The following is a 26,301-nucleotide window of genomic DNA, read 5'->3' as shown; positions in this document are numbered from 1 at the left end:
ACCATATTTTCTTTATCCAGTCAATTCATTGATGGGCATTTGGGTTGATTCCATGTGTTTGCTATTGTGAATCATGCTGCAGTGAACATATGCATGCATGTATCTTTATAATAGAATGATTTATATTCCTTTGTGTATTTACCCAGTAAGGGGATTGCTGGGTCAAATGCTATTTCTGCCTCTAGATCTTTGAGGAATCACCACACTGCCTTCCACAATGGTTGAACTAATTTACACTCCACCAGTGTAAAAGCGTTCCTTTATCTCTGCAACCTCGCCGGCATCTGTTGTTTCTGGGCTTTTTAATAATCGCCATTCTGACGTGAAGTGGTATCTCATTGTGGTTTTGATGTGCATTTCTCTAATGATGAGTGATGCTGAGCTTTTTTTCATGTTTGTTGGCTGCATGAATGTCTTCTTTTGAGAAGTGTCTGTTCATGTCCTTTGCCCACTTTTTAATGGGGTTGGTTTTTTCTTGTAAATTTGTTTAAGTTCCTTGTAGACTCTGGATATTAGACCTTTGTCAGATGCTCCGATTGCAAAAATTTTCTCCCATTCTGTAGGTTGTCTGTTCACTTTGATGATAGTTTCTTTTGCTGTGCAGAAGCTCTTTAGTTTAATTAGATCTCATTTGTCAATTTTGGCTTTTGTTGCAATTGCTTTTGGCATTTTCGTTGTGAAATCTTTGCCCATGCCTGTGTTCTGAATGGTATTGCCTAGATTTTTTTCTGGGGTTTTTATAGTTTTGGGCTTTACATTTAAGTCTTTAATCCATCTTCAGTTAATTTTTGTGTAAGATGTAAGGAAGGGATATAGTTTCAATTTTCTGCATATGGCTGTCCAGTTTTCCCAGCACCGTTTATTAAATAGGGAATCCTGGCCGGGCGCAGTGGCTCACACCTGTAATCCCAGCACTTCGTGAGGCTGAGGCAGGTGGATCACCTGAGGTCAGGAGTTTGAGACCAGCCTGACCAACATGGAGAAACCCTGTTTCTACTAAAAATACAAAAATTAGCTGGGCATGGTGGCACATGCCTATAATCCCAGCTACTCGGGAGGCTGAGGCAGGAGACTCGCTTGAACTTGGGAGGCGGAGGTTGCGGTGAGCCAAGATCACGCCATTGCACTCCAGCCTGGGCAACAAGAGCGAAACTCTGCCTTAAAAAAAAAAAAAAAAAAGGAAATCATTCCCCCTTGCTTGTTTTTGTCAGGTTTGTTGAAGATCAAATGGTTGTAGGTGTGCAGTCTTATTTCTGGGATCTCTATTCTGTTCCATTGGTCTGTGTGTCTTGTTTTTGTGCCAGTACCATGATGTTTTGGTTACTGTAGGCTTGTAGTATAGTTGGAACTTGGGTAGTGTGATGCCTCCAGCTTTGTTCTTTTTGTGTAGGATTATCTTGGCTATACAGGCTCTTTTTTGATTCCATATGAATTTTAAAATAGTTTTTTCTAATTCTGTGAAGAATGTCAATGGTAGTTTAATGGGAATAGCATTGAATCTATAAATTACTTTGGGTAATGTGGTAGTATGGCCATTTTCACAATATTGATTCTTCCTATCCATGAGCATAGAATGTTTTTCCATTTGTGTCTTCTCTGAGTTCCGTGAGCAGTGATTTGTAGTTGTCCTTGAAGAGGTCCTTCACTTCCCTTGTTAGATGTATTCATAGGTGTTTTATTCTCTTTGTAGCAATTGTGAATGGGAGTTCATTCATGATTTGGCTCTCTTCTTGCCTGTTGTTGGTGTGTAGGAATGCTAGTGATTTTTGCACATTGAGTTTGTATCCTGAGACTTTGCTGAAGTTGCTTATCAGCTTCAGAAGCTTTTGGGCTGAGACGATGGGGTTTTCTAGATACAGGATCATGTCATCTGCAAACAGAAATAGTTTGACTTCCTCTCTTCCTATTTAAATTTTCTTTATTTCTTTCTCTTGCCTGGTTGCCTTGGCCAGAACTTCCAATACTATGTTGAAAGTAGTGGTGAGAGAAAGCATCCTTGTCTTGTGCCGGTTTTCGAGGAGAATGCTTCCAGCTTTTGCTCATTCAGGTATAATATTGACTGTGAGTTTGTTATATATGGCTCTTATTATTTTGAGATATGGTCCTTCAGTCCTTACTTTATTGAATTTTTAACATGAAGAGATGCTGAATTTTGTCTAAGGCCTTTTCTGTGTCCATTGAGATAATCCTGTGGTTTTTGTCTTTAGTTCTGTTTATGTGATAAATTATGTTTATTGATTTGCATATGTTGAACCAACCTTGATTGTGGTGGATAAGCTTTTTGATGTATTGCTGGATTCAGTTTGCCAGTATTTTATTGAGGATTTTTGCACTGATGTTCATCAGGGATATTGGCCTGAAGTTTTCTTTTTTTTGTTGTTGTGTCTCTGCCAGGTTTTGGTATCAAGATGATGCTGATCTCATAAAAGGAGTTAGGTAGCAGTCCCTCCTTTTCAATTTAGTTTCAGTAGAAATGGTACCAGCTCTTCTTTGTACCTCTAGTAGAATTCAGCTGTAAATCTGTCTGGTCCTGAGCTCTTTTTGGTTGGCAGGCTATTACTGTCTCATTTTCAGAACTCATTATTGGTCTATTCAGGGATTCAGGTTCTTCCTGGTTCAATCTTGGGAGCGTGTATATGTCCAGGAACTTATCCACTTTTTTCTAGATTTTCTAGTTCATGTGCATAGAGGTGTTTATAGTATTCTTTGATGATTGTTTGTATTTCTGTAGTGTCAGTGGTGGTATCCCCCTTATCATTTTTGATGGTGTCTGGTTCTTCTCTTTTTTCTTCTTTATTAGTCTAGCTAGCAGTCTACCTATTTATTTTTTCAAAAAACCAGCTCCTGGATTCATTGGCTTTTTGAAGGGTTTTTCACATCTCTATCTTCTTCAATTCTGCTCTAATCTTGGTTATTTCTTGTGCTCTGCTACCTTTGGAGTTTGTTCTTGGTTCTCTAGTTCTTTTAGTTGTCATATTAGGTTGTTAATTTCAGATCCAGCTTTTTGATGTGGGCATTTAGTGCTATAAAATTTCCTCTTAACACTGCTTTAGCTGCACCCCAGAGATTCTGGTACTTTGTCTCTTTGTTCTCATTAGTTTCAAATAACTTCTTGATTTTTGCCTTAATTTCACCCAGGAGTCTTTCAGGTTGTTCAGTTTCCATGTAGTTGTGTGGTTTCGAGTGATTTTTTTAGTCTTGATTCTAACTTGATTGTGCTGTGGTCTGAGAGACTGTTATGATTTCAGTTATTTTGCATTTGCTGGGGGGTGTTTTAATTCTGATTACATGATCAATTTTAGAGTAAGTGTTGTGGCGATGAGAAAAATATATATTCTGTTGTTTTTGGGTGGAGGGTTCTGTAGATGTCTGTTAAGTCTGCTTGATCCAAAGCTGAGTTCAGGTTTTGAATATCTTTTAATTTTCTGTCTCAGTGATCTGTCTAGTATTGTCAGTGGGATGTTAAAGCCTCTCACTATTATTGTGTGTGAGCGTAAGTCTCTTTGTATGTCTCTAAGAACTTGCTTTATGGATCTGGGGGCTCCTCTATTGGGTACATATATATTTAGGATATTTAGCTCTTCTTGTTAAATTGAACCCTTTACCATTATGTAATGCTCTTCTTTGTCTTTTGTGGTCTTTGTTGGTTTAAAGTCTGTTTTGTCAGAAACTAGGATTGTGACACCTGCTTTTTTCTGTTTTGCATTTGCTTGGTAAATTTTCCTCCATCCCTTGCTTTTGAGTCCATGTGTGTCTTTGCATTTTACATGGGTCTCTTGACAGCATACTAATGGGTCTTGACTCTTCACCCAGCTTGCAATTCTGTGTCTTTTAATTGGGGCATTTAGCCCATTTACATCTAAGGTTTTTATTATGTGTGAATTTGATCCTGTCATCATGATGCTAGCTGGTTATTTTGCATACTTGTTTATGTGGTTGCTTCATAGTGTCACTGGTCTGTGTACTTCAGTGTGTTTTTATAGTGGCTGGTAACCATTTTTCTTTTTCATATTTAGTGCTTTCTTCAGGAGCTCTTGTAAGGCAGGCCTGCTGGTGATGAATTCCCTCAGCATTTGCTTGTCTGGAAAGGATCTTCTTCTTTGCTTATGAAGCTTAGTTTGGCTGGATATGAAATTCTGGGTTGAAAATTCTTTTCTTTAAGAATGTTGAATACTGGCCCCCAATCTCTTCTGGCTTATAGGGTTTTTGCTGAGAGGTCTGCTGTTAGTCTGATGGGTTTCCCTTTGTAGGTGACCTGGCCTTTCTCTCTGGCTACCCATAACATTTTTTCTCTCTTTTCAACCTTTGAGAATCTGATGATTATGTGTCTTGGGGTTGATCTCATGGAGTATCTTACTGGGGTTCTCTGGACTTCCTGCATTTGAATGTTGGCCTGTCTTGTTAGGTTGGGGAAGTTCTCCTGGATTATATTCTGAAGTATATTTTCCAACTTGGTTCCATTCTCTCCATCTCTTTCGGGTACCCTAATCAGTCATAGGTTCAGTCTTTTTTACATAGTCCCACATTTCTCAGAGGTTTTGTTCATTTCTTTTCATTCTTTTTTCTCTATTCTTGTCTGCCTTGAAGACTATAGTCTTCAAGCTTTGAGATTCTTTCCTCCTCTTGGTCTATTCTGCTATTGATACTTGTGGTTGCATTGTGAATTTCGTGTGTTGTGTTTTTCAGCTCCATCAGATTAGTTACGCTCCTCTCTAAACTAGCTCTTCTGGTTTTCAGTTCCTGTATTGTTTTATCATGATTCTTAGCTTTTTTGCATTGGGTTAGAGCATGTTCCTTTAGCTCAGCGAAGTTCGTTATTACCTACCATCTGAAGCCTACTTCTGTGAATTCAACCATCTCAGCCTTAGCCCAGTTTTCTGCCCTTGCTGGAGAGGTATTGTGGTCATTTGGAGGAGAAGAGGTACTCTGGCTTTTTGAGTTTTCAGTATTTTTGCATTGATTCTTTCTCATCTTTGTGGGATTATCTAGCTTCAATTTTTTGAGGTTGCTGACCTTTGAGTGGGATTTTTGTGTGGTCTTTTTTTTGGATGCTGTCGTTGTTGCTTTCTGTTTGTTTGTTTTTCTTTCAACAGGCCACTTTTTCGTAGGGCTGCTGTGGTTTGTTGGGAGATTGCTCGTGACCCTATTTGCCTCATTTTTCCCAGACCTGGAGGTATCACCAGTGGAGGCTGTGAAACAGCAAAGATGGCAGCCTGCTTTTTCCTCTGGGAGCTCCGTCCCAGGATGGGTAGTGACCTGTTGCTGGCCTGGATGCTCCCCTAGGGTGTCTGGAGACCCCTGTTGGGAGCTCTGATGCAGTCAGGAGGAACAGGATGGCTGGTTTTTGGTGGAGCAGGTGTGCCATGTTGGGCGCAACCCTTCCATGTCCAGACTGCCTGGACTCTTCAGAGCCAGCAGGCTGGAAAGGCTGAGTCAACTGAACTGCAGAGACATCGGCTGTCTCTCACCCAAGGGGCTCTGTCCCAGGGAGAGATCAGAGTTCTGTCTGTGTCACCCTGTCTGGAGTTGCTGAAATTCCCACAGGGAGTCCCCACCCAATGAAGAGCAATGGATTGGGGTCCCACTTAAAAAAAGCAGTCTGGCCACAATCTGGCATAGCAGCTGTGTTGCATTGTGTGGGATTCCTTCTCATTCAGACCACCTGGACTGCCTGGAGCTGGCAGGCTAGAACAGCTGAGTCAACCTAACCACAGAAATGGTGGTTGCTCCTCCTTCGGGGAACTCATCCATCTCAGACAGTCTCCAGCTTGTTGTACTGGCTGGCTGGAATTCCAAGCCAGTGGGTCTTAACTTGTCAGGTGCTGTGGAAGTGTGGCCTGCAGAACAATGTTGCTTGGATCCCTGGATTCAGTCCCCCTCCTAGGGGAGTGAGCAGATGGATCTTCCACCTTGCTGGTATTCCTAGGGCGGAGTCTGTAAAACTCCTGAGTTACTGTGTGAGCCTGAGTGACTGTTCTTTTGAGACTGCACAGCTCTGTGTATTGAACCCAAGGCCCTGGTGGCTGGGGTCACGAGGGGATCTCCTGATCCACAGGCTACAAAGATGTGTGGGAGAAGTGTGGTTTCCCTAGTGGGGTTGCACAATCTCTCACTGCTCTGCTTGCCTGGGGGTGGGGGTTCCTTTGGCTCCATGCTTCTCCCAGTTGGACCATCACCCCACCCTGCTTTTCTTTGTTCTCCATGGGTCGAGCTGTCTGCCTAGTCAGTCCTGATATGAGAACCTGGATACTTTAGTTGAAGGTGCTGAATTCAGTTGCCATTTTCTTTCTTCTCCATGAGCGCTGTGGATCACAGCTGCTTCTAATCAGCCATCTCAGTCCCTATAGATTTCTATAAACTAAAATTTTTGAAAAATGTCATTATTTTTGACTTTATGGGTATTATACATTGGTACTTACAAATCACAAGTTAGTATATAAATGAAAAATTTGAGTTTGTTAGATTTTGTCTTTCTGATGGCATAATTTTTAATTGAAGCTTTATCTAATTATAAAAAGGCTGTTAAATTGCTTAGCAATGGTGGAACTCACCCTGAGGTTAGATGATTGTATATACTCATCAGGGGAACCCACCCCCAATATTTCAACATAGGTTCTTTCTATTTCCCCTAAGTGTCAGCTGGTCTGAGAAATAAAGAGAAAGTACAAAGAGAGGAATTTTACAGCTGGGCCGCCGGGGGTGATACCACATTATCGGTAGATCCGTAATGCCCCCTGAGCCACAAAACCAGCAGGTTTTTATTAGGGATTTCAAAAGGGGAGGGGGTGTACAAACAGGGAGTAGGTCACAAAGATCACATGCTGCAAAGGGCAATAAAGATCACAAGGCAAAGGGCAAAGTAAAGATCACAAGGCAAAGGGTAAAATTAGAATGACTGATGAAGGTCTATGTTCGGCTGTGCACATATTGTCTTGATAAACATCTTAAACAACAGAAAACAGGGTTCAAGAGCAGAGAACTGGTCTGACCTCAAATTTACCAGAGCAGGATCTTTTCCCCACCCTAATAAACCTGAGGGTAATGCAGGAGACCAGGGCGTATTTCAGTCCTTATCTCAACCACATGAGACAGACACTCCCAGAGCAGCTGTTTATAGACCTCCCCCCCCCCCAGGAATGCATTCCTTCCCCAGGGTATTAATTATTAATATTCCTTGCTGGGAAAAGAATTCAGCGATATCTCTCCTACTTTCACGTCCATTTATAGGCTCTCTGCAAGAAGAAAAATATGGCTCTATTCTGCCTGACCCCACAGGCAGTCAGACCTTTGGTTGTGTTCCCTTGTTCCTTAAAATCGCTGTTATTCTGTTCGTTTTCAAGGTGCACTGATTTCATATTGTTCAAACACACATGTTTTACAGTCAGTTTGTACAATAGTGGTCCTGAGGTGACCTACATTCTCAGCTTATGAAGATAACAGGATTAAGAGATTAAAGACAGGCGTAAGAAATTATAAGAGTATTAATTTTGGGATCTGATAAATGTCCATGAAATCTTCACAATTTATGTTCCTCTGCCATGGCTCCAGCCGGTCCCTCTGTTCGGGGTCCCTGACTTCCCGCAACATATACTAATATTTTTACTGCTTCTTACATGCTGCCCCAGAGTGAGAGTCACTTTGTCTTTAGTCATTGTCAGTCCTGATGTTCACTTCCCTCTTGGATAATTTTTGTCCACAGAATTTTTTCTTTCCATGTAGAATGATTTCATTGGCCTTGAAAACTTGTTCTGGTTCTGTATCTTCTATAGTATAGTCTATTTCAGCCCTATGGGAAAGTGATAAATTGATCTCACCTTATATTTTACAACAGAAACCATTTAATGTTCTCAAACTAATCTTCAGTCATGGAAAAGAAGAAGATCCATTCAGTAGTCACTGTGATTCAACAGTTGGTATAAGTGCTTAACTTTCCCTTTATCGCATCTCTGGTTAAAGTTTCATGTTCTCTGCCCATGTGTTCATCTCACAAATTAAATGTTGCTGTAGCTTTGACTAAGCTAGGTTGTAAGTTTCTTAAGAACAGGAGTTATAATACCAATTCCATGTATTCTGCAATGCTAAGTACAGTCTTCTGAGTGTTAAATAAATATTGTGCATTCAGATATAGAGATATAAAGACTTTATTTTAGTGATAGAAGGTAGTTGTAAATTTTATACATGATAGTAACACTAACTGTATCTGTAGGTTCAAGTATCTTGAAGATGATCACCTTTTTATTTTATGGGAATACCTGAGACTGGGTAATTAATAAAGAATAGAGGTTTATTTGGCTCATAGTTCTGTAGGCTGTACAAGAAACATGGCATCAGGGTCTGCTTCTGGTGAGGACCTCAAGCTGCTTCCAGTTCTGCAGAAGGGGAAGAGGAGCTGGTATGTGCTGAGATCACATGGTGAAACTGAAAGCAAGAGAGAGATGGTAGGGAGGTGCCAGGCTCTTTTTAAACAACCAGCTCTTGTGGGAACTAACGGAACTCACTCACACTTCTCTCCCTTCCCCCAGGGCATTAATCTATTCATAAAGATATACCTCCATGACCCAACCACCTCCCACTAGGGGATCAAATTTCAACATGAGGTCTGGAGGGTTTGGTATCCAAACTACAGGACTCCTTTAAGAGAGTGAAAGGATAAATCACAGAGTAAGAGAAAATGTCTAATACGTGTATCTTTCATTTTATAAATATATAAAGATTTCTTACATGTAATTGAGAAAACAATAACCCAAGAGGAAAATGAGCAAAAGACTTGAACTGGCTTTCAAAATGGAGGATATCCAAATGGACAATAGTTATAGGAATAGATGCTGGATTTCATAAGTACTCAGTAAAATTCAAATTAAAATTGTAATGAAATGCCAATGGAATGTCTCAGAGATTCAATTATAGAATTTCTATTGTGTTCTTTTTTATAGTTTTTTATTTCTCTGCTAAGATTTTTTTTTCTAATATTCACCGGGAGCACATTTTCCATTTTGTCCATTGGCGTAGCAACAATAGCTGCTTTAAAACCCTTGTGTGCTACTTCCAGTATCTTGGGTCATTTTGGGGTCAGTCATCATTAATTGTCCTTTTTCTTGATTATGAGTCATACTTTCCAGTTTGTTCTTGTCTAGTAATATTAGAGTGTGTTTTGGACATTGTGCATGATATGATGTAGGAGCTCTGGATTCTGTTATATTCCTCTGAAGAGACCTTTAAAAGATTTTTTTTTTTTTAAATCAAGCAATTAACTTGACTGATCTGAAACTCTGAATTCTGTCCCCCTGTGGTGAGCAGCTGAATTGTCTGTCCAGTTTTTTTTAAGCTTAATTGGGCTGCCTAGAAGATTCCAGTATGTGTTCTATACATGCTATGCAAAGTCAGCCAGACATTTGGAGAGAGCTGATAGATAGGTTCCTCTCTTACTTGCTTCTTTCTGTGATTTCTCGGTGTGCTTTCCAGATGCAGCATTCACCCCAAACACTGTGCTCTGGTTCTTTAAGCCAGGAAGACTGTAAATTTTCAGCATTTTCATTACCTTTTGAGGCACCAGCTGGGGCCTGCCATAAGGCTAAAACTTATGTAAAAAACAAAACCAAACTGGAAACTTGCGAACTTATGTAGTATTTTTTCCTTTTTTCAAGTGTAGCACACCCTTCTGCCCTATTTTTGACTGCTTTTGGTCTGTCTATACTACCTTTAGATAGCTGGGTTTTGTTTGTTTTGTTTTCGTTCAGAGTTTATAGTTACATGTGAAAGTGTTGGTTTGATAGTAGCTGCTTGACCATCACTGGAAGCAGAATTTAAGCTTTACATTTAAATGAAGATACTTTGCTCTAATATTTTTACTTTCTTTGTACCTTAGGTACCCTCTTAGTGGCATGGGTCTACCAACATTTAAAGAATGGATCCAAAATACCCTTGGAGTAAATGTGGAGCATAAAACTACCTCTAAAGTAAGCAAACAAAAATTATTACTAACACATTTAACTGTGTTTTTAAAACCCAAATTAATTTGATTTATCTTTGTAATTCATTATATTGGATTTACTGCAACTGTCATGTTTTTTGTTATAAAGCCTATTAATTATATTGGCCTTGTTAGACTGTTAGCAGCAGTTATTCAGTGTCACAGATCTAGACCCTAGTCTCAGAATTTATCTGAGATTTATCTGGCAAACTTTTTATCCTTTCTGAGCCTTGGTTATTTTTAGAATTGGGAGTAATAACTATTTGTTCTGCCTATCACAGGGTAGTAGTGAAGCGCAGATTATTTACTTCCTTAAAGAGTGCTTTGTTACAGAAATATAAGTTGCTATGATGTTTAGATTATTTAATAGACTGACCGTAATCTAGGATTAATAGAGAATAATTTAAAATAAAAATGTTAAGTCACATTTAATATTAGGATATTTAGAATATTTGAAGAATTATAAAAAGTAAAAATTTGATTAAGATATGAGTGATCGAGGATTTTAGTTTGTTCATATAATTTCACTTTTCTGAAAGTGGGATTAGGAAACTTTAAACTGTCTGTATATATATGAAACTAATGAAATATTTAGCATTTCTTTTTATTATTTTTGTTGTGTTTTTATTATTATTTTGTTGTAGCATAGTATTCTGTATGTCTCTCTAACTGGATATAAGTTCCATAAATACAGGGCTATATCTTACACAATATTCTCCACTGTATCCAACTTGTTATTAAGTGGTATAGGTATTTGGTGAGTACTTGTTGGGTTTATTTAAAAATCCACAGTTATTTTATTCTAGTTATTAAGTTAGGCTGAACAACTAATTCTACCCCTCCCAAGCCATCTTTTAACTTTTCCTAGACGTCTCTTTTTTTATCTCTTAAATTCTCTCTCTCTCTCGATCTCTCGACTATTTGCAATTACTTGTTTTTGACATTGATACAATCCACATACTACAGTTAGAAATTTCACCAGTTTCTGAGCCCTTTTCAATTCTTAATGACTTAAAATATTAATATATTTTGTTGGAGTTCTTTTAGTATTTCTTTCTCCTATGGGATAAATTTCACAGGGTCAAAATATTTTTTTCTGTTTAACTCACTGTTGTATCAAGACCTTGAAGAGTGGCTAGCTTATAGCAGCCACTCAGTAAGTATTTATTATGCAGTACCTTAATAAGAGATTAAGATAATATGCAAGTATCATATTTGTTCTTTGCATATTCTTATACTTTCTTTTTTCCAAATACTGTATGATAGCTTCCACCAATCCCCTATAGCAGATTTTACTTGGCCAGCCATTTGTAGACCCCTTCCTATATTCAAGCCATGCTATTAGGTGCTTTTCACAAAAATTATCACATTTAACCTGCCTTCCTTATAGTAGCACTATGGTGATAATGTCATTTAACAGATGAAGAAGCCAAGGCTCACGGAAGTTGGGTGACATGCCCAATGTCTCATAGTTTTAACTTTGAAGTTGAAGATTAGATTTCAAGTTACCTGTTAGGTGAAATTGAATATCAAGTTTATAATTATGTTGTGAGTTTTAAAGCAGCTCTATAAAAATGGATTTATTACTTATTTTGAGGCTTTCTGTTGATCACTTTAAAATGGCAATTGAAGAATAAGAAATGCTGAATTTTTTTTTTTTTTTTTTTTGAGATAGAGTCTCGCTCTGTCACCCAGAGCTCTGTCGCTCTGGAGTGCAGTGGCACGATCTTGGCTCACTGCAAGCTCTGCCTCCTGGGTTCATGCCATTCTCCTGCCTCAGCCTCCCAAGTAGCTGGGACTACAGGTGCCTGCCACCACGCCTGGCTAATTTTTGTATTTTTAGTAGAGGTGGGTTTTCACCATGTTAGCCAGGATGGTCTCAATCTCCTGACCTCGTGATCTGCCCTCCTTGGCCTCCGAAAGTGCTGGGATTACAGGTGTAAGCCACCACACCCAGCCAGAAATGCTAAATTTTATCGGCAGGTGTAAGTGTAGATAGTGCAAAAGTCAAGTAGCATTCTCCCAGTCTCCTTAATCTGAAATGGAAGATTTAATACTTTGCTATCTTCCCTGTTGATTATAATCTTTAGAAATGATTGTGATTAACCAGAGCATTTGTAATTTGTTACTCTCATGAAGCTGATTTCTGTATATATTGTTTTGTATTTTCCTATGCTTCAGCCTTACTTTGAATGTTTTAAAAAAAGTCTACATTTTATAGTCATTCTCGCTAACTTAAGTACCCAAAATTCGTTGTCTAAAAATAAGTCAAAGAAATCAATTTTATTTTCTAGGCATCCTTAAATCCTAGTGATACACCTCCTTCTGTTGTAAATGAAGATTTTCTTCATGACCTTAAAGAAACTAATATTTCATATTCACAAGAGGCAGATGATCGAGTATTTAGAGCTCATGGTGAGTTACTTTATATTAGCCCTATTTATTTTTAACAAAAAAATTTCTATATTTTAAGCTGTTTTTATGTTTTTCATTTTTTAACCACAAAACAGGTCATTGTCTTCATGAGATATTTTTGCTCAGGGAAGGAATGTTTGAGCGAATTCCTGATATAGTTTTATGGCCAAGTAAGTTTTCCCCTCCTTGTATCATTAATTTAGTATTGCTAAATTTTAAGTAAATTTAATATTGGAAATACATACTTTCTGGCATATGGGTTGTAAAAAATATAAATTGCTGTATTTTTAAGAGAGTTTACATAACAGTCTTGAAGCTCTTTCTTGACTTGGTTGTTCTGAACTATTGGTTTTAACAATTCATTTTGTTGCTGATAATTAAATCATCATTTTAAATGTAAATAATCATATTTGAGATGTCAGTAGAAAAACGTATTTTTGGATAATTTGGAAGCTTCATGAAATTAGTGTCAGTGATACATTCAGATATATAGAATTATTAATATAATTGAGTACTGCAAACGAATATTAGTAATAATTTGTTGATATCAGCTTGTGAGCTTTAAAAAGCCTGGTCAAACAAGTTTTATGTATTATGTATATGCATACTGTGTTTAAAATGAATAATTAAATTTTGAGTAATTATTAGGATTTGGCTGGGACAGGGGATGGATGAGCTTTCTGTTGTAATTTTTCTCTTAGTGAGTAGTAGGTACTGTATTTATAAATCTGAGGTTTTTTACCATCACTTTTAGCAGGTAATTTAAAGCAGAACGGGTATATTGTTCCTTGCTGTCCATTATTGCATTTTTTAAAGAGTTCTATTGATCTTCTGATGCATTTTCTCTTCAGATCTTCCTTTTCAGAGTGTATATTTTATTTTTTAATAAATTGGCTCATTCACGGACTCTCAGTTCTTAAATGAGATCCTTCTACTTTGGAGGGACTGAGAGAAAAATTATACTTTAATGTGGGGGCAAGAGGCAGGTGAGGTACACAGAAGGAAAATCCAAGAGCATATGTAGCAGAGATGAAGTTATTTTCCTGATACTTGTATATTATTCTATGCATTTGGAATATTTATGAAATAAGTCTTTCATCTCTGTTAGTTTAGTATAGAAATTTTTACTGTTCCTGAGGAAAAGATATTCTCCAATAGAAGAAATATTTTTGTTTTGCCTCCTTGCTTTTTAGTAGCTTTAGGTTACTTCTCTACCAAGATTTGGAGAAGGTTTATTCCATTTATTACTGGAAAACATGAAAGCAAAATTTATCAATTTTTACTTCCCACAAGAAACCTAACAGGCCATCCTTTGATGTATCTTAATAAGAACTTTCAAGTGTACCTTCTAGGCATTTTCTTCATGTCTTTCAGTATTAAAATACTTAGAGAGTTGGGCTTGGCAGTGCGTACCTATAGTCCCCATTACTCAGAATCATGACACAGGAGGATTACTTGCCCAGAGTTTGAGTCTAGTCTGGACCAGTGAGTCCCTCATCTCTTAAAAAACAAAAACAGAAACAGAATAATATAGTGGAAGTATATTTTGCTTTAAGAAATCCATATATTCTCAAAAACCCAGATGTAGTAAACAATATTTCACAAAAGTTTCTTTGCTTTGTAAAGTCCTTCCCATTTTATTGGTTCCCTTGCACCTTTGCTCTTCCACTTTTTTTCATCCCAGTTTCCAAATCAGTTCCTTCTCAGTGTATATCTAGGTTTTTGTGAAACCATAAGGGTTTTCATGCCGCATGTTTCTTGCCCCTTTAAGCCTCCCATACACCCTTGGGAGATTAATTCAATAATCCTTTTGCCAACTTCTTCCATACTTCAAGAATCTATATGAATGGTGTATTCCTGGCTGAATCAAGTTTATAATTTTATTCTGTTCAATATCCTAGTATAATGACTTCTTTGGAAATAGTTTCCCGACAAGTTATTAAGTCACTGAGGTCTTTATTTAATTTTAACGTGAATTTCCTACTGGTGGTGAAGTCCAAGTTTTTCTTTGCAGGAGGCCTAGTTTTGAGACAATGAAGAAATTTGAGGCAATGTGGTATTCCATAGGTGGATGTGGCTGTCTCATTCTTGCAATATATACACACACACACACACACACACACATACACACACACACATACACAGACACACACACACAACTGGAAATCTATTGTAGCTGTCTTTAAGTCTGGCTTTGATCTGAATCAGAATTCTATGTGTTGCTTAATAGGATGCTTAGGGCTTAAGAGTAAGGACAATTACTTCACTTATTAAATTTAGTATTTATGCATTATTTTCAGTGGCTTAAACACCAAAACTTTAGAACTGTGAAAATACAGTCTAGGTACTTGAGGATAAGCAGTGAATAAAACAAAAATCCCTGCTCTCAAGTGCCATACAATTTACTGAGGGGAAACAGATAATCCACAAGTAAATATGCAACATATTGGGTAGTGTTAAGTGCTGTAAAGAAAAGTATGTAAGAGGGTAGCGTGAACAAGGATGTGTGGTGGGATGGGGGTGCAGTTTCAGATAACATGGTTAAGGAAGGCTTTTGATTAGGTGACATTCCTAGAAGATAATTTTGCCTTGTTGAAGATTTTTTAATAGACATATTTGGGTGTTTTGTGAATTATTAATTAATGAGTATTCTATTTAGTAAATTTACCACAGATAGCAAGCTTTATAAGCTTAATCCAAAAGCTTGAAAATAGATATTTATTAAAACTTGGAATGAAACAAATGACAGGTTTTCTTAGCTTTACACAAACCTTAGAAAAGATAATTGCAACTTTTATCAAACTATTTTTGCTTTCATAAATGGATATTCATTTGCTTTCCTCAGCATTCTTATTTCCTACTAAGTCCCTAGGCTCTTAGCAACTAATACTGGAGTTTTGCATAGTTTTCTTGCCTCAAGTCTCGCTCCTCCATGCCATCTCTTATTATATCAGGAGACTGACTTTTCTAAAACAATCTCTTTGCCATCTTGTTCCCCTCCTTAAGAACCTCCACTAATGCCCTATCTCCAGTCAAGTTGAGTCTTAGCACCTCTTGCTTGGCATTTAAAATCTTCCAGTCAGGTTTTTATTATTTATATAACTTTTACAAGCATAAAGAGAACCCTTTAGTTCTGTACAAAGGAAAGGAATTTATGTGCAGTGTATTTTGTGCAATATTGTAAACATTTGTTTAAACAATAAATCATCAATGGTGCTAAAATTAGTAGGTGAAAGTATGATGAGAATCATGGAATTTTACGTAGTCTAAGATACATAAATACTGTGTTACTAGGTTTTCCCACTATAAGGATACTGTGTTTCGTGTTGAAATTAATAGGTATTTGAACAATTAATAGGTATTTGAACAATTAATAAGTTAACATTACTGGAAATGAGACATGTTAATATCATGTGCCTCTAGATGTAATGCACTGACAAAGATACAACATCACTTCTGTGGAATTACTCCCAAAATATATAACCTGAACTTACTCATGAGGAAACATCTACAAACCCAAATTGAGGGGCATTCTATGAAAGAACTGACCATTGTTCTTCAAAACTGTCATGGTCATGAAAGTTAAAGATACACTAAGGAAATGCCTATTTTTAAAGAAGACACAAGGCAACTAAATGCAGGGTGTGATCCTGGAGTTGATTCTGGTCCAGAAAAGAGGACATTAGTAGGACAATTGAAAGTATTTGAATAAGGTCTGTAGATTAGTTTATTGTATTGTATCAGTGTTGATTGCTTGGTTTTGATAATTGGACTGTAGCTACTGAAGATGTTAATATTTGGGGATGTGAGATGAAGTAAAATTTTTGTACTATCTTTGTAACTTTTTTGTAAGTCAAATTATTTCAAAATGAAGTTAAAAAGGTAAAGTGTTTTAGTACTCAATTAACTCATTGTGTTAATGAGTGAATAAATGAAGGAAAAGTGTAGATAAAGAATTTCATAGGTTCTTATTTGCCAAGGTTATCAGATTTTATTCATGCCTCTGTAATTAATTTATTTTCCCTTTTTTCAACAGCATGCCATGATGATGTAGTTAAGATTGTGAATCTAGCTTGCAAATATAATCTTTGTATCATACCAATTGGTGGTAGGTATTGTGCCTTTTGAATTTTAATATGTAAATTTGTTCTATTTAAAATATTTGTATTTTAAATATTTGCATCACCTTACTGAAAACAAACATTATTGTAATTGTGATGTGGTTATTCTCAAAAATTGGTCGATGATGCTCATTTGTGTTCTAAGTAGGATTCCTTAAACTGTTTGAGACATGGTATACCTTAGTTCATGGCTTTTTCCTCTATGGGCCCTAGTTGAAGCTGTGATTTAATGCCTGAATAAGAAAATGTTTCTGCTTTAGTAATTACTTTTTAACCTGTATATGTATGGAGAGAATTTTCTTTTTCAAAAGCTAAATATAAATATGTCCTATATAAACCTTTGAGATTAGCATAGGAATAGTAATGAGACTCCCAACAATTCTAGAAGCTCCATATTCCCTCTTCAGCTGATGATTTCTGTTGAATTTATGCAAAAAGGCACTAAAATGCCATTTATTATGAAATATTTTTTAATTCCAAATGACTGTGACAAGCAAATAGTGGTTACTGATCACAGGCATCACGTTATTAACCGACAGTTCATGAACTCATTTTGTAAAATTACGCTGAACCTTACAGATTAACACCCCCTGTAATTCTTGTGGAAGGTGACTTTCGCATGTTTTCTTTCATGCAGAACTTAAGGAAGTATCAGTCAAGAATTTATTCTGATATATGGTAATTTAGATCTTGTTAAGAACAGAGAACATTGTATTATTCTTTAATGGTATCAAGAAAGCATTTTTCCTTTGACAGTAAATGTTAAGCCAACAGTGTATTTAAATACTTCTATGTATTATTCTATATTAAAATCACTTTTTCACCAAAGAACATATAAATTTGTTTTTAAATACCTCATAATCTAGACATTTTAAACTTGTTTCTATTCAATTTATTAAAGCTTTTTTGTATAAGAATATAAGATTATTTTAAATGATAAATGAATCTCGTAATTGTGGTAGAAAGGAAGTAATGATGCCTCTAGTTGTATAGGATGGGTCTTTTTTTCTTTTAAGCTACCTCTCCACAGTAATTATCTGCTTAGAACTTTTCTAATCATGTTTTTGGAGTTCCACAAATTGCTAGGGGCTTCACTTGAGTGTGGCATTTCCAGGGGATGGAACCATAGCCCATTGCTTTCAGTTCCGTAATATTGCTTCATTTTGGCACTCAGCATAAAATAAAGGTGAGTTTGCTTTTAGTGTGTTAGCATTTGCAAATTGTATTTTGCAAAGTATTAATAGGTATCACTTTTCCAGTGGCCCTATCTGTATACTTGATGTGAGGGATTTGCCCTAGAAATATAGCTAAAAACAGAATATTTAAACATAAAAGTTGTTATTTCCTATTTTGGCAGGAGGAACAAGTGTTTCATATGGCCTGATGTGTCCTGCAGATGAGACAAGAACAATTATTTCTTTGGACACTTCACAAATGGTATTTAATAATTTGAGATATATTTAAAACATTGTCTTTATTGGCTACCCCTTAATTGTCATTAAAAAAGAATCTAGCCACTGGGCGCTGTGGCTCACGCTTGTAATCCCGGCACTTGGAGAGGCTGAGGTGGGCGGATCACTTGAGGTCGGGAGTTCAAGACCAGCCAGGCCAACATAGCAAAACCTCATCTCTACTAAAAATACAAAAATTAACTGAGTGTGGTGGCGTGTGCCTGTAATCCCAGCTACTTGGGAGGCTGAGACATGAGACTCGCTTGAACCCAGGAGGCAGAGGTTGCAGTGAGCCAAGATCACACCACTGCACTCCAGCCTGGGTGACAAAAAAAAAAAAAAAAGAATCTAATATCCATTTTGTTTTAAATGTATTTCATCATTACATTTTACCCTTGTGTTCAGTTCTCCAAAAAGTAAGTTTACTTTTACCCTCAGGTATATATGTTGATGCTATTTTACCAAATTTGAATTTTGTTTTCAAACACCTAAGTAGAGAGAATAGTTTACCCATTTTTTAGATGAAATAGTTATTAACATTTTGTTGTACTTTCTTTATCTTTCTTTTTTTTCTAACAGTTTTAGAGCAAATTCTGATACAATGCTACTTTACACGTAAATATTTCTGTATAATCTCGTTTAAAAAGGACATTTTCTCACATAACTATTATCATCACTCCTGGCAAAATCAAAAGTAATTCTTTATGTTATTTAGTAGTTAGTCTACATTCAATTTTCAATATAAAAAATGTCTGTTTTATAGTTCACTTGTTCAAATGGGGATCCAGACAAGGCTCACATTTACTTTCCATTGTAGCTCTTAAGTCTCACTTTATGTAAAAGCCTCCTCTTACTCCCTGTTTTTTTCTTTTGAATGTTACAGACTTTTGAAGAAACAAGGTTATTTGTAGTATAGAATGTCATATTTTGAATTTATCTGTTGCTGCTTCTTGTCATTTAACTCTTTGTCTAAGCCCTGTATGTCCACTAAATTAGAAGTTCCATATAAAGTCTAGTTAGATTCAGGCATTGCCTTTTTTTTGTTTTGTTTTTACAGCAAGAATCCCTCATAGATGGTAATGTGCTTTTAAAAAAAGTCACATAACATCAAGAGAAGTGGGTAGTGGCTGATTGTCCCACTTTTAGTGATGCTAAAATTGATCAAGTTCAGATGGTGAACACTTTATTTTATTGTAAAGTTCCCCATTAACCTATCTCCTTATCCCAGATTTTAAGAAAAGGCAATTTATTTCCTCAGAAGATAGCTGATGAATAGCCTGTTCTGGAATGTTAACATGGGTTTGGTAGTATATATGGGATGTAATAGGGTAGCCTATATGTTTTCTTTAGGTTTTTCTGTGAGTGCCTATGAAGTTTTTTCTGCTTCTTTTAATTTCCTTTTTCTACTAAAAGATATGTTTGAACTCTTGGTAGCTACAAGGTATATATTTAGAATGAGTATGTAGTTGCCTCAAGAGCCAGTCTGTTGGAGGAGAAGATATATATATAGGGTACCATCAGATTAATGCATTCTTTGTCTTTTCATTCTGCAATTTAATAACACTATCTTTTGTTTAGCTGCCAAAGGACCAAAAGCCTGATTATACCATAGTTGTATTGAAGTTACTGTTGTCAGCCAGGCGTGGTGGCTCACACCTGTAATCCCAGCACTTTGGGAGGCTGAGGTGGACAGATCATCTGAGGCCAGGAGTTCTAGACCAGCCTGGCCAATGTGGTGAAACCCTGTCCCTACTAAAAATACGAAAATTATCCGGGTGTGGTGGTGCGTGCCTGTAATCCCAGCTACTCAGGAGGCTGAGGCAGGAGAATTGCTTGAACCCAGGAGGCAGAGGTTGCAGTGAGCCTAGATCATGCCACTGCACTCCAGCCTGGGTGACAGAGCCAGAGTCTGTCTCAAAAAACAAAGAAAGAAAGAAAGAAAGAAATTACTATTGTCTTATAGTGAGAGTATAATTATGAGTTTTATGTAACATAAAACTAAAAGTGCATTCACATACATCATCTTATTTAATGTTTTTCACAACTCTATGAATTAAGCAGTGCAGTTATTTGTATGTGTTCATATTTGGAATATAGGCAGCAACTGCTATTTTTGTATTCTCTGTTGTACTCTTTCCTTTTTATTATTAAGTAGATTTATCTATATTAATTATTGCTGTGAAATTGAGCATGTGAAAGTAGAAAGAAAGCTTCCCTGGGATCCAGAAGAAGGTTCTATATGTTACCCAGTTGCTCAGCCAGATAGAAAGGGGAAAGAAGTCTGCTCTTAATAGTAGAAAGTAATTCATGAAAATTCATATATGTATATAAAAGTTAGGTCAAATAAGAATGCCAAATAACATTTTTTATTGGCAGTCATACATTTGGTAAGTTGAGCCAGATGAAATTTAGTTCCTTCTTTTGAGCCTGAGGCAGGGATATGCTTTGTTTTGTACGTGAGGTCTCTGGCCCTGTTTTGAATTAAAAATAAAGCAGGGATGCCATCTGCTATATTCAAATGTCTTTGCAGATTTTTTTTCTAATCTTATGGTCATATTCTGATATTCTTAAATTAGATAATGATTGCTATGTTAACACAGTGCAGATAGTATTTGCACAATGCCAGGACCCGTATATGATTTTTTTTACATGGAGTACCTCATTTAATTATTATAGCCAACACTTTATGTATTATTACTATTTACATTTTACAAATGAGGAAACGGTAAGCTTAGACAGTTAAATAATTTGGCTAAGGTAAGAGAAGGAATTTAAATTAACATCTGAATAAAGACAGAGTCTATGTTTTAAGCCAACCCCTGCATAATATACTGCCTTTGTTACTATGTCATCATGTTGTATAGTCTGGGATAAGTGGACTTGGTTTCCAGTGTGGGTGGTTGAGGGGAACCCTTCTTGCTTAATCACTGTCTTACCTACTTGTTGCTTTGAATTAGGAAGTTATATTTCCTGAGAAAATATTAGTAGTTCATGGAGATCAGATTTCTTTCTTCCTTTGCAACAGAATCGAATTCTCTGGGTTGATGAGAACAATTTGACAGCTCATGTAGAGGCTGGCATAACAGGACAAGAGTTGGAAAGACAGGTATGTTATTTATTTTTCTTATTTTTTTAAATTAACTTATTCTAATATCAATTCTGATGTTATTTCTTTAATGAAAGTTTTCAAAACTGTATCCCCTCTATGAATGAAATACCTTTTATGATACATTCATTCACTCAAAGAATTTGTTTAGTTTCTATTATGGGTCAAGCATTGAGCTAGATTCTGAGGACATGATAGTGAATAAGGCATTGTCTCCTACCTTCAGGTAGCTTAGATTAGGACAGAAAGTTCGATAAATAATTATTCAGAGTGAAAATTGCTATGTGGATGCTAAATGCAGGGTATTATGGATCATCAAATGGGGCTAGGTGGGAACGAGTTGGGCAAAGAAGGTATCACATAGAACCTGGCATTTTTGTTGTTGTTGTTGTTAATACTCAGTCCGTGGCAAAGGACACAGCATTTAAAATGAGACTTCAGGCCGGGTGCGGTGGCTCACGCCTGTAATCTCAGCACTCTGGGAGGCCGAGGTGGGCGGGTCACGAGGTCAGGAGATCGAGACCATCCTGGCTAACACGGTGAAACCCCGTCTCTACTAAATATACAAAAAAATTAGCCGGGCACAGTGGCGGGCGCCTGTAGTCCCAGCTGCTCGGGAGGCTGAGGCAGGAGAATGCTGTGAACCTGGGAGGCGGAGCTTGCAGTGAGCCGAGATCGCGCCACTGCACTCCAGCCTAGGCGACAAAGCAAGACTCCGTCAAAAAAAAAAAAAAAAAAAAAAAGAGACTTCAGGATGAGTCTGAGTTAGCAAAAAAGGAAAGAACAATCCAGAGGAAGGAGCATATATGCAGAGCTTCTCAGGGTGACTGTTGCCTTTTTTTTGATGGAGTCTCGCTCTGTTGCCCAGGCTGTAGTGCAGTGACGCCATCTCGGTTCACTGCAAGCTCCGCCTCCCAGGTTCACGCCATTCTCCTTCCTCAGCCTCCCCAGTAGCTGGGACTACAGGCACCCACCACCGCGCCCGGCTAATTTTTTGTATTTTTAGTAGGACGGGGTTTCACCGTGGTCTCGGATCTCCTGACCTCGTGATCCACCCACCTCGGCCTCCCGAAGTGTTGGGATTACAGGCGTGAGCCACCATGCCTGGCTGACTGTTGCTTTTGAGGGTCTGCAGATAGCTGAATATGGCTGAAGGCTAGTGTGTGTATGGGAGAACATGTCTTCTTGGTATTTGTATATTGGGTGGGAGTGGGTACAGTAGTGGTAAAGGATCAAGCCAGGAAAACATGAAGAGTTCAGATCATAAAGGGCCTTATAAAGCCCTTATTAGAAGTTTGAACTTTACTTTTTAATTGTATTGTTCTGGCTGCTGTGTGGTGAAATGGGTGGTCTATGTAAGGGTGGACTAAGAGACTGCAACAATAATTTAGGCAAGAGCTGAGAGTGACCTGAAGTAGTAGAAATGGAACAAAATGGAACAGTTTGAACATGGAATTCTAGGATCTTGGTGATGTATTTCATCAGCTGGGTAAATATTGGTATTCATTGAACTTTTCAGTGCGCAATTTCATTGACAACTACTCATTTCACAAATTCATGAAATTCTTGGAGTTCTTATAGTACTTTTTTGGGATCCTAATAAATTTTTGGAAAACTTTAGGTTTCTTTCATAGATTCTAAGCAGGTAATAGTGAAAATAAATTGGTTCCTTCAACTTCCTCAAACATGATCAAGATAACGATAACTCAACTTTTGTAAACAAAAATTAGGAAGTCCAATTTGTTAGTGATGTACTGACCATTTTGTTCAACTTGGGTTATAGAGACACCTCTCCCCCAAACACTTAATAGGAAGAGATGTGATGTGATTGTTATCTTATTTTGTTGTTGTTTTCTTTTCTTTCTTGAAAAGTTGATTGACATTGGTCTGCTCCTGACCATTTCTGGATGATAGGCTTTGAAAAAAAATTATTAAACTATTTATTTTTTATTTAATGCAGTAAGATGCAGATAACTGGAATAAAATTGAACTTATTTGTTGAGACAGTGTTAAAGATCCTCAATAAATTAAGGTTTTATATCAGATAAATAGATTTATCAATTATTATAGTTTATAATGAACTTTAGTGGGCAGAATAATAGTATTTAATGAAAAAACCTCTAAAAAGTCCTGTATCAGTATTCCATTATGCTTAAATGAGGCATTATCAGCACAGCATTTTTTTTTTATAACAATGAGTGGCCTTTTATGTCACCAATTTTGTATCTTTATTATAGCATTTGATGTAGTATTTTAACCTTTCCAAGTTTTCTTTTTTTTTCTTAAAGGTTAGAATTAAAATTCAAGGAACATATTTCCTTGAAATTTAAATGACATTTTCCCAGACTAGGAACTTCTGATATTTTACCTACTAGTTCATTTCCCTAAATGCCAATAAAGAACTTTCTTTTTTACCTCCAGTAGGCTATAATGTTCCTACAGCTATTTTGATCCCAGTTAAAGTTCTTCCTCATTAAACTTCTATGTCCTTCAGATTCTACTTCAATTGAGGTAACCAGTTTAAAACATCCTGCCTTTTCTTTCTGCAAGCTTAAAATGACATAAATATATAGTTGGGTAGCACAGATTTTAATCACTTTAACTTGTAAATCAAATTGATATTAACATGATAAAATTTAATGGAAGCTGCTAACATATCAATTATGGATTTGGAGAATTTTTTCTAGGTTTATGAAATCTTTGGCTACTTTTATTAGTTAATAGTCTGAGGATGTCTGACTCAAATGTTTTTTTCTGCTTAGGGATATCATCACTGATAACCTCACATTTTCTTTCTTTGTAATAGCTATTAGCTCTCACTGCAAACCTCAAATACAGCTCCTAGCTGTGTGACCTTGGGCAAGTTACTCACCTTTAAGCCTCAGTTTCTTTACCTATGAAGTGGGGATCATAATTCCTACTTCATGGGGTTTTTCGTCAAGATGAAATAAGTTAATAATGTGAACTACTTAGAACTTTGATTCATTCCACTAATTTTTATTGAGCACTATTTGCTTCATTCAGGCTAACTGACTTTAAATATTCTTTTTATGTGCTGTAGACTCCAAAATTTATATTATCATGCTAGACTTCTTTCCTGAACTGATATAGCCACTTGCCTAATTGATATCTCCACTTGCGTATTTACAGACATTTCAAACTCCGCATTTTAAAAACTGAACTTTTAGAGGAAAAATTTGCAATCTTGTCTCCAAAATGTGTCTGTTCTGTAGCCTTCTTCTTCTCTTCAGGAGATGGAAATTCAATTCCTTAGGCAGCTTGGGCCACAATCTTTGAAGTCATAGATTTTTGTTTTATATTGCTTTATAATAGCTTGAAATATAATTATGATCTAATATGTACAATTTAATGTGTACAATTTGATAAGTTTTGACATATGAATTTAACCATGAAACCATCATCACAATCAAAATAATGAACATGTCCACCAACCCCAAAAGTTTTTCTCTTTCTCCTTTATAATCCTTCCCCACTCCCACCCACAACCCTTAAGCAACCCCCCAGCAATCACTGATTTGCTTTCTGTCACGTAGATTTGCTTAAATTCCCTACAATTTTAATAAAGTGGAATCCTGCAGTATGTATGGGAGGAGGGTCTGGCTTCTTTCACTAGGCATAATTATTTTGAAATTCAGCCATATTGTTGTATTTATCAGTAGTTCATTTCTTTTTGTTGCTCAGCAGTATTCCATCGTATAGATATGCCACTGTTTTGTTTATACATTCACCTGTTGATGAACACTTGGATTATTTCTAGTTTTGGGCTATTGCAAGCGAAGCTGCTATGAACATTCATGTGAAAGTTTTGTATAGACATATACTTTCGTTTCCTTTCGGTAAGTAACTGGAAATGGAAATGAATAGATCAAAATGGTAGGTATATATTTACCTTTTTGAGAAACTATGAAGTTTTTTCCCAGAGTGATTATATCATTTTATATTCCCACCAGCACTGTATAAGAGTTCCAGTTTCTCCATATCCTTGCCAATACTTTGTATTGTTAGTCTTTTAAATTTTAGTCTAAACTTTAGTAGGTACATAGTAGTATCTCATTGTAGGTTTGTTTTGTTTTGTTTTTTGAGACAGTGTCTCACCCTGCTGCCTGAGCTGGAGTGCAGTGGCACAATCATGGCTTACTGCAGCCTTGACCTCCCTGGGCTTAGGCAATCCTCCCACTTCAGCTTCCTGAGTAACTGAGACCACAGGCAAGTGCCACCATGCCTGGCTAATTTTTATATTTTTTTGTAGAGATGGAATTTTTTACCATGTTGCCCAGGCTGTTCCTGAACTCCTGGGCTCAAGTGTTCCACCCACCTTGGCCTCCCAAAGTGTTGGGATTATAGGCTCCGGCCCCTGTGTCTGGCCTCATTGTAGTTCTAATTTATATTTCTCTAATGACTAGTGATGTTGAACATCCTTTCATGTGCTTATTTGCCATCCATATATCTTTGTTGGTGAAGTTCTCCTTAAATTATTTGCCCAATTTTTTTTTTTTGAGATGGAGTCTCGCTCTGTTGTCCAGGCTGGAGTGCAGTAGTGCAATCTCAGCTCACTGCAAGCTCCGCCTCCTGGGTTCATGCCATTCTCCTGCCTCAGCCTCCAGAGTAGCTGTGACTACAGACACCCGCCACCACGCCTGGCTAATTTTTTGTATTTTTAGTAGAGATAGGTTTTCACCATGTTAGCCAGGATGGTCTCGATCTCCTGACCTTGTGATCCATCCACCTTGGCCTCTCAAAGTGCTAGGATTACAGGTGTCAATCACCGCGCCTGGCCTATTTGCCCAATTTTAAGACTGGGTTGTTTTGTTATTATTGAGTTTTGGAATTCTTTATTCTGAGAATAAGTCTTTTGTCAGATATATGCTTTGCAAATATTTTCTTTCAGTCTGTGGTTTCTCTTTTCATTTTCTTACAGTATCTCTTGAAGACCAGCTGTTGTAATTTTCTTTTTTCTTTTTTTTTTTTTTTTTTTTTTTTGAGACAGAGTCTCGCTCAGTCGCCCAGGCTGGAGTGCAGTGGCGCGATCTCGGCTCACTGCAAGCTCCGCCTCCCGGGTTCACCAGCTGTTTTAATTTTTATGAAGCCCAGTGTATTAATTTGTCTTTGTATCATGCTTCTGCTGTTGTATCATAATTCAAGGTTATAGAGATTTTCTCCCATTTGAGTTTTATAATTTTTAGTCTTACATTTAGGTCTCTGATCAATTTTGAAGAT

At 36.9% G+C, this 26,301-nt stretch overlaps 1 protein-coding gene across 7 annotated transcripts in view; it reads left to right on the top strand.

Moving 5' to 3' along the window:
- AGPS (alkylglycerone phosphate synthase) overlaps positions 1–26,301 on the top strand; it is a 148,220-nt gene that overhangs the window by 32,467 nt on the left and 89,452 nt on the right. For all 7 annotated transcript variants that reach the window (XM_032755298.2, XM_032755299.2, XM_058440831.1 and 4 more), the window contains exons 3-8: positions 9,866–9,956; positions 12,265–12,385; positions 12,481–12,555; positions 16,422–16,493; positions 17,864–17,943; positions 20,983–21,063. In XM_032755298.2, coding sequence (XP_032611189.2) covers positions 9,866–9,956; positions 12,265–12,385; positions 12,481–12,555; positions 16,422–16,493; positions 17,864–17,943; positions 20,983–21,063 — 520 coding nt within the window. The remainder of the gene's footprint in view (positions 1–9,865; positions 9,957–12,264; positions 12,386–12,480; positions 12,556–16,421; positions 16,494–17,863; positions 17,944–20,982; positions 21,064–26,301) is intronic.

Source organism: Hylobates moloch, unplaced genomic scaffold, assembly GCF_009828535.3.
Source record: "Hylobates moloch isolate HMO894 unplaced genomic scaffold, HMol_V3 SCAFFOLD_1, whole genome shotgun sequence".
NCBI classification, from domain to species: domain Eukaryota; kingdom Metazoa; phylum Chordata; class Mammalia; order Primates; family Hylobatidae; genus Hylobates; species Hylobates moloch.
Note: the sequence above shows the minus strand (reverse complement) of the source record. Positions and strands in the feature narration are given on the sequence as shown.